Source organism: Schistocerca piceifrons, chromosome 7, assembly GCF_021461385.2.
Source record: "Schistocerca piceifrons isolate TAMUIC-IGC-003096 chromosome 7, iqSchPice1.1, whole genome shotgun sequence".
NCBI classification, from domain to species: domain Eukaryota; kingdom Metazoa; phylum Arthropoda; class Insecta; order Orthoptera; family Acrididae; genus Schistocerca; species Schistocerca piceifrons.
In genome coordinates, this window is record NC_060144.1 from 275,568,406 (window position 1) to 275,577,423 (window position 9,018).

General features: G+C 37.0%; 1 protein-coding gene across 1 annotated transcript; it reads right to left on the minus strand.

The window, feature by feature from the left end:
- Positions 1–3,735: 3,735 nt before the first annotated feature.
- On the minus strand, positions 3,736–8,601 carry LOC124805625 (probable aconitate hydratase, mitochondrial). Its single transcript, XM_047266192.1, has 3 exons — positions 6,814–8,601; positions 6,377–6,691; positions 3,736–3,786 (listed from the first exon to the last, which is right to left on the minus strand). The coding sequence occupies exons 1-3, from the start codon at positions 8,599–8,601 to the stop codon at positions 3,736–3,738; spliced, it is 2,154 nt and encodes a 717-aa protein (XP_047122148.1).
- Positions 8,602–9,018: the final 417 nt, after the last annotated feature.

Here is a 9,018-nt window from a genome sequence, read left to right on the forward strand (position 1 = left end):
GTTTCTCGAATAAAATCACAATACATGGACATTAATGTGTTCCATAACTCTACCACAGATTGGGGTCAGTAATTTAAGATTATAGTCATGTACGCATTTCCAATCACCATTCTTGAAAATTAAAATGAATTGTTCCTCTTTTTAACAAACACTCGGAATGATGTATTACTCCTGTGACCCACAGTAAACTCTTACCAGAAGGGGAATAGTCTCTTCCACATAGTCCATAAAGTACTTCTCATGTATCCTGGCATACATAAGGATAGGTCAGGATATTAAATCATAACATGAAGACAAGCGTGGCGAGTCCATACAATTTAAAGAGGCCCAATCCTTTTTCTGTTGTGCAACTCTAGTTGAATATCTATCATTTTGCCGTTTGTGTGACAGTTGTAAAATGGAATGGTAATATGATCTTTCTCAATGAAACAAATTCAGAAGACTGAATTCATTATATCAGTATTGTATCTGCCATCCACTGTTGTTGTGCCAGTGTGATTGCAAGATGACCGTACAGATAATTTTGATCTGTTACTTTAAGTAAGATCAAAAATCTTATGGTTTTTTTTCAGAAGACTGCATAAATATTCATTTTCAAATTCATTGCATGATACTTTATTTGTTGTAATTATGTTTATATTGGTTACCTTCAGCTATTATTTGTCAACCAGGCTTTGACTCCATTTACATCTACTACGAAACTTGCTTTGCTTTTGTGGCAAATTTTTAGTGTAGCTGTTGAATGATGAGATAGATTTTTCACATCACTGAAAAACTAGGTTGCCACATATGTATCTAAACTGTTCTGAACAATACTTTCGAATTTATGCATTGATGTTCCTGGAGATGAATGTTTGATGTTGTCTGTGCACATAACATGCAATTCATTTGCTGTTGCACTTGATAAGCAGAAATATTTTCCTGCCTTGCTTGATACTTGTAGCCATTTCTGCCATAACAATGTCAATGTAATGGATAGTGATTTTCTTCCTGAATGTTAATGAATTCAAGTTCAAGTCTGTGAGTTATCTGGACATCAGAGATATTGGCCTCTGGAGTCATTACTTTAACTTATCATGAGAATTTTCAGAAATAAATAAAATAAGGGAAAGCAACCATTCCCCTATAGAAGATTGATTCTTGGAGCACAGTAAAACATAACAGAAAATTGCATTCACACTAGTTATCAAGCACTGCTTCTTCTCCAGCAGTAGCACACACATTGAAGTACAACCACACAGGCACCCAAATGCACACTGCCATGGTCATGGCAAGACTAATTATTGATTCTTGATTACTGAATTTTCAGATAATACATTTGGAACCATCTCAATGAAATCCTGATCACTGGCACCTCTTTTAATGAAGCGAGCCTCTCATCCTATACCCATCAAGTGCAATTCCCTTTATTATGAGACACAATCAGGATGTTTCCGCACAACAGTCTCCAAGTATTCTCTAAAGCATTCTGGTACTACAGCTTCTGAAGAAGATGGTCTATAAAAGCATCCACATATGTTTAACTCCACTTTGGCTCTTACATTTAACCAGATTATTTTTCACTCAGCATCTATAATAACCAGCTTGATATGACTGAATTTATTACAGCAATAAATACATCACTGCCATTGCTGCCTTGCATACCCTTGATCTATGAACCAATTGGAATTTAAGATTCCACCACTTTTCACTTCTGGCTTCAGTCAGCTTTCTGTTCTTAATATGCATGTGTGTTATTACTGTTAATAACTGAGATTAGTTCTAAGGCATTAGCTTCAAAGCTCCTGCATGTAACTAATCCAATATTAATTTTATCAAAAGGAAAATTTTGTGAGCTAGTGTGTGAGTGACCTACCTTCCTTTATGACCTTCCTATCCATATTTCCTCCCAGAGGAATAAATTAATAGTTTTAAAAGCTTAACAAGTTTTGCATATTTCTATTCACTGATGGCAACTAAAAATTGCCACACCATGAAGGCTGCATGCAAATAAACATCAAGATGGTATGCTTGGATATATAAATGATAAGTATTCCAGCACAACAATAACAACTGAAGATAGCTGTAACACCAACTACATTCTGTGTACAAAAGAAGCTTATGCAGTGGGCTTCTCATTCAGAAATCATATTGGAATGTCGATAGTTGTGAGAAGATTATGTTACGCTTCACATAAGAAAGAGAAATTCCATTAGCACGTGTTGGAATGTGATAGCAACGGGATTGTGCCCTATTAAGAATGAGCTTTGTCATTCCATGATATTGCTGTTCTTACTGGTTGGAATCAGTGATTATGAATACGGAATCATTGGGTTCAGGAGTGCCAAGCAGGATTTCAAAGGCCCCCTGTGACTAATGCCTGAAGAGACATATATACTGTTGTTTTGGCTGGGCATGATTTTACAGCTGTGCCACATATCTTGAGTCAGGGAATGGGCTTGTTTGAAGCAAGACAGTTATCGACATGGACAGTGTAGAGCCTCATGGATCCTTGGTACAGTGACCAGTGGTATGGCTTCCTTTGATGTGACTACAGAGAGAGGTGCATCAACAGTGGTGTACCCAATGATAATATTGGACGCAGATGTGACACTGTGCCATCTTTTCAGGTGAGTGTTGATTCTATGTACTGCATCATGATTTGTGGGGGATCCAAGGAGAATAATCATTGTCACATTACATACATCATTGTCATAAGAGCTCAGCAGTTGGTGTGTAGATATGACAGGTGCTGTTGGGCACAAATCATTACCATATCTGATTCATGTAGATCGTAATTTGGACAGCAGCCATTTCATTTATGACATATTATGCCTGTCTCTTAGCTCTATCACCAAAGTCCCTGTGATGTTAACTTTCAATAAGATAATGCAAGACTTTATGCTCTCAGCACACTGTTGCCCAGGTCAGTCATCTCCTCCATTGAAAACATTAGATTATGGGTTGCCAAGGAACTGGACCCCCACTGTTCACTAGCCACACTTTATTAACTCTAGCACAGGGTTAAAGCAGCATGGAATGCTGTATGTGTACCTGTCATCCAAGCTTAGTTTGACTCATTGCCATCATAGCTGCCAGATTTCGTAGCCCAGCATACTAAATTTCACATCCTGTACACCCCAAATCATCTACAAATCCAATCATACATGCTGTATGCTGTATATGTACAATAACTGTAAGTTAATTGTTTGCTATCTTCTTTGGTACTGCACTTTTCACGTTCAGCTCTGAATGTGTCAGTTGACAGTATTAAAAAATTTGCTCTTATAGTTAAGTATTGACCAGCAATTCTGTCTCATAATTTTGTAACTCAGTATTTCTTACTACATCTGCCATAGAAGGAAGAATGTTCACCTCTGTTCTTGGAATGACTGATGTAGTATTTTTCTCTAAAACCAGCAAGAAATTTTTAGGTGAGTCTATAGAGAAGAGTTATTCTAACCAAATTACCTCCCATGTGAACATATTCATCCATCTGATTAGCCACTGCTTTTGTCTAGTGTTCCTGACCTTTTGAGGGGCTATGGGATATGAGTCTTCAAATTGCAGAGATCAACAGATCTGCATCTGATACCATTATATATTTTTTGAACCTCTGATTTGAGCACTACACTTGTCTCCAAACTCGAACTCTGTGTTTGGTTCTGGGAATGATACTGCATATTGTCACTTCTTGCTCTCACAGTATTTAACTTGTAAACCAGCAGTCAACCAAGTAAAACAGCTTGCATCCCATCAACTTTCATCTGTCTTGATAACATGTGAGAGTATTATGAAGCCAATAGCCTGAAACCAAATCATGGCAAAACAGTGCTGTAGTCAGTGCTTACCACCACTACAACAGACATGTAAACTGAAAGTTGAAAGACTCTTGGCAGGGAACTCCTCTCAATAACAGCTCCACACCATTAAATACTTCCGGGTTATTCTTGATAGGAGCCTAACATTTAAAAAGCAATGTGTCAGTGTCAGAATTAAAGTTACAGTATGAAACAGTATCTTAAAAAAAACTCAAAGTCACAAGTTGGTAAGCACATTCACATGTACCTTAGAGGTTGGTTTTAGCCTTGTGTTACTAGGAAGAAGAACATTCTTCTCCAGTGTACTACCAATCTTGCCACTAAGGTTGACGTTGCTCTTCATTAAACTTGCCACCAGGTGACAAGATGCTCGATACAATCTCTAGTTGAGGAGATCAAAGTTCTGACTGGAATAACAACACCTGGCATCAGATAGATAGTAACAGTTGAATCCAAAAGAATAACAATCAATTTCATGGGCATTAACCTATTGCTTGACATTGACTCAGGAGGAAAAAATTTGTCTCATGTACAGTGTCACTAGTGAAGTAAAAGACAGCAGGGGACTTCAACACTGGCAAGCCAAAGCTACACATTTTTGGGATACTAGTAAAAGAGAAACTGGTCACAGGAAACACCTGCCTTGGCCAACAAGATGGTCATTTAACCATCTTCATGTGGGAATTGGTTGAAGTAAAGCTTCCATCTTAAAAAGAGGACTCTATGATAATCAAGATGTGCCCTGTGTGTGTGATGCTAAACAGATGATGACTCATGTCCTTCACTGCCTGTTTACACCATCTCTTCAGGTATTGTGATGCAAGAGGGTCTGGCATCATCAAGTTCAACAGCTGCCTATCTTGCAGCAGTGCTACACTTCATCTAAATGGTTGTCATATACATGCTGAGAAGAAAAAGAAGGAGAAAAAGACTGCACACTTCCACACCTTGTGTCAGGCTACCTATCTTCACAAAATCCACCAACCATCAAATAAAGGGATTGAGGATGACATTATGAAAACAAGCTGCAAGTGTCATTCATGCTGATAGGAGCTGTGGTCTTACAGCTGGCTGCACCCAGTGTGTTCAGTATCTGCTTATAGAGCCACATTGACATTACAGAAAAAATTCCCTAGCAGATGTTCTGATTTCATCCTGCTCTTCCTTTATAGCGTACGAGCTTTTTTGTTGAAGAACATTATTACAATGCCTAATACAGGAGCTATCAATGAGTATTATGTCCACCTGACATGCTAGTCAAGTCTTCACAGAAACCTCAGTCAATGGACAGAGAATCATGTGGTGCACCAGATATGCTCTAAGCAGATGTCAGCACTTATTTTTTGTTGTTAAAATGTAAGGGAACAGCCTTGCAACTGTTATCCACATTCGCATTCCACCAAGTAATCTGTGACCTCACTGTCTGCCAGTAGCCTCCAGTGGACAGATGTGAGGTGCTCATGTAATGCGCATCAAAAGTTTCAGTAATGTTAATGATCATAGGCAAAGACAGAAAGCAAAAGTGCCACAGTTTTTACCATAGGTGAGTAAGTGCTGCCATTATGCAAAGCACCAGCCTGCAGCCTGTAAACCGTGGGCAACACAATGTTTAGCTATCTCTGGAAAGCAAAATGTATGTGTGCACTTATACTCAACAAGCACAGTTTCTGTTCATCTCCTACTACGTAAAACTGTATATTGCATGAGAGAAGGTGCAGATTAAAGCAACTGGAGACTAACTAAAACTTTAGAGTGACTGCTAAAACCAAAGTCATAATTATATGATTGTGGCACTACAAGCAGTGAAAAGCTACAATGATAAACTGCAATTATGACTGAAAGAAACCTCTGAAGACACTTGAAGTAATGCAATTAAATTGGTATAGTTATATGAAAAGAACAGCTCTCCTCAAAACCAGTCAAGTGTACTTTGGTAGAAATGATGCTGGCAAGAAACCAAGAAGAAGTTCTTTGTCATGTAAACTGGTGTCTACTGTATATACAACAACTGTTCATGGATAAAGTGGTATAGATGGAGACCAAACAAAACAGCACATAGCTTTTTGGGGGCTGAGGGATAACGGTTATGAGTATTCTTGTGTCATCAGCAAGTATTTCTTTGAAGTCAAGAGGAAGTTACTTAAATGGTCTAAGAGTAGGAGCGGACCCTACACAATACTTTAATTTGTCTTTTGTGTTTTTGTTTGGGTGGCTAGCAGATCATACTCAAAATCTTTAGGTTCTGAAGTTATTATTGCATTGTTTCAGTTATTATTGCATTGTTCCACTACACTATTTAATTCCAGGTCCTCTTATTTGTGTCTTATCATTCCTTAACTGAGTTTTAACACACTAGCTTTTCACTTTGAGAAACTTTTCAGCAGTTCTATTATTTTCTCTTTCTCCCCTTTCCTCTTAAGTCATTAAAGCAAGTTCCAATGCCTTGGGCAGCTAGAGATCTAATGCTACATGCTATACGTTTCTTTTTTATGATAGAGTACCAAGCATTCACACAGAATTTTTTTAATAGTAGATGAAATTGTTTCATAATTACTTTTAATCATGTGAATACTTACCCTTTTATATATGATATCATCGAAGCCAATAATAGTGAATGTATCATCAGAATTTATTTGATTGTAGTCATGTGCTTTTATAAACACCAAAGGTAATATTCCATGTCTTTTCAGATCACTTTCCATTTTTGAAGAAAAAGATTTAGCTAATACAGCTTTACATCCCATATAGCGAAGCTGAAGGGCAGCATATTCATTTGTGCGACCTGCACCAAAACCGTATTCAGCAACAACTATCCATGGGGATGATGATGCCTTGTATGATGATGCTGCATTATGAACACTTGTCAAGTTTCCAGACAACTGGCTCTGCACCTATAGATAAGCATTTAAAAATTAGTTTGAACTGAAAAAGGTAAATGATACCTCCAGTGTATAAAAAAATATAGCATGTTTCACATTAAGATTATGGAATTTTAAATTGATAACTAGTTTACCTGATTTCTGAGGTTGTTTTCTGCATTCACAGCACTGATGAATAGGTTTTTGCAGTACTTGCTGAGATTCCCACAGTATTTCAACCATGGACCACTAGGAGAGATGATATCCATATCACAACAGCCTTTCATTTTTATCAACACCAACATATTTTTGTACTCATTTTCCTGAGGAGCTGAGAAGGGCTGCAGGTGATTTATCCACTCTGTTCGTTGTGAGCCTTGCTCTTCATTTTCATTTGTTTTTTGCTTCTGATTTTCTGGGATCTGGACATCCCTCTTAAGGCTCGACCTAAAAAGTCCTTCCAGATTTGCATCATGTAAAGAGAAAACATTTCCTTTTGTATCTTTCAGTTGTTGTTCTAGGGGATTTGAGTCTAATGTACCAATGATAGAGAATATTGTAACCAGTTCTGGGGATGCTACAAATATATTTGAGTTTGGTGTAATAGAAAATTCTTTGAGATGTTCTCGATTGCAGGATGTTATTATCGCGCTGTCATTATTGCCAGCAGTCCGAATAATTTCGACTTCATCACAGGAAAGGGCAGGAAATTCAGCTCCAAATTTCCTCAGAATTTGTGCTGTGCCTTCTTTTTCCATTACTTGGAGAATATTGTGTGAACTTGGGCTAATTTTTAGAGGAATTCTGCTCTTCAAACCATGTGAGAGAGCTTGTCTGGCAATGTCTGCACAGTTTATTAAATCCTTATATGTTGCCATTGAATATCTCCCAATGAGGCCTAGATGCAGTTTCCTTGGAACACTAAAAGGAAGCACTTTTGGAAATTTATTTACAGAGATGTCCACACTCGGTATAAATGGTATGCAGATGTATGGATCTGTTTCACTGAGATTTAAAGTAATTTTGTCATCATAAACTGCATCTTTATCAGGTGTTAAATTGACAACATGTTTCATTGATGCATCTGCCACATCACTTCTACCCGTTGTTTTGAGGTGTGAATGCATCCTCAAAGTATAAGGAAACAAAGAAATATCTATGCCAATATCTGCACCCAACTGGCAAATTTTAGCCATTTCCAGACATGATAATAGGTGTACTCCAGGTCCAGAATACTCAACAATGTTTATATTATTTGGGTGAGTCTTTAAATTTTCATGTAATTTTGCTACAATATCATGTGCTCTGACAAATTTTTTCTGTACTCCAAGCACATCAACTTTGACAATATTAAGATCCTTTAAGCTTATGGGAATGCCACATATTACATCAATAGCAGTTGAGCTGTTAATATGTAGACCCATAGAAGCCAGACCACCAGCAAATGAAGAATAAAAGTCAGTAGCAATGTTGAAACTCCCAGGTATATTGTAATTATAAAAGAGAACTTGATGAGGTGAACCAGATCCTGGGGGCCAAAAATCCATTTTATACTTTGTAGCCGCTGCAGTAAGAAAATTGTACATCTCATCATCATAGTCAGTGGGTCGGTGCAGTAACTGCTTGCTGTCCTCATATCCTTCTTCTATTATTCCATCGCAGTGAAGGCTACATGACAAATGGTCACAATTTACATTTAATAGTTGAAGTTGCTGGATGGTCAATAAGGCTTGCCTGTCTTGAAGTGCCAGGTGGTCCACATGGACATCAAGACCTTGAGGTATATGTTTTGTTGAGTCGACTGCTCTGTGGCAGTAAAGAATTTTCTCTGTCAGTGAAAGAGGTTTTTTGAGTTTTCTTCTGGCATCATTGAGTTGTTTTGACCATAATTCATGTATGTTGTTTTGCAAAGTGTGCAAGTTCTTGCTTATTGTTGTAGGCATCATCCATTTTCTTAAATGATGTATGACAGGCTGAAAATGTATAAAAATGATTATGTAGTATCATTCTTACATTATTGTTAGAGGAAACATTGTAACTTTTAACATATTTGTCATTATATTTATTATTTTATACATGAAAATATAAAAGAAAAGTCTGTTATCCAGGTACAGATACAGGTCTAAATTATTTCCCATAAAGTGTGTAAGTACTAACCTATTCTTTCAATTTGAAACTCTAACATGCTTGTTTTTTATTTTTTAATTCAATTTTAAATTTTTGCATTCATTTTTTAAAGTTAAATCTCTTCAGTTGTAGACTGTGTTTTGAAAACTATGTACTTTAATAAGAGATTGAAAAGTTGTTCAGAATTCTTTGATAAAGTTAGAAAACACCTCAGTATCATAAAATTTTAATGC

Coding starts and splice junctions, on each gene's coding strand:
- LOC124805625 (XM_047266192.1), bottom strand. CDS start 8,601: ATGCCTACAACAATAAGCAAGAACTTGCACACTTTGCAAAACAACATA. Junction 6,692..6,813: donor AAAACAACCTCAGAAATCAG/GTAAACTAGTTA, acceptor GCTTATCTATAG/GTGCAGAGCCAGTTGTCTGG. Junction 3,787..6,376: donor ATGATATCATATATAAAAGG/GTAAGTATTCAC, acceptor ATTTGGTTTCAG/GCTATTGGCTTCATAATACT.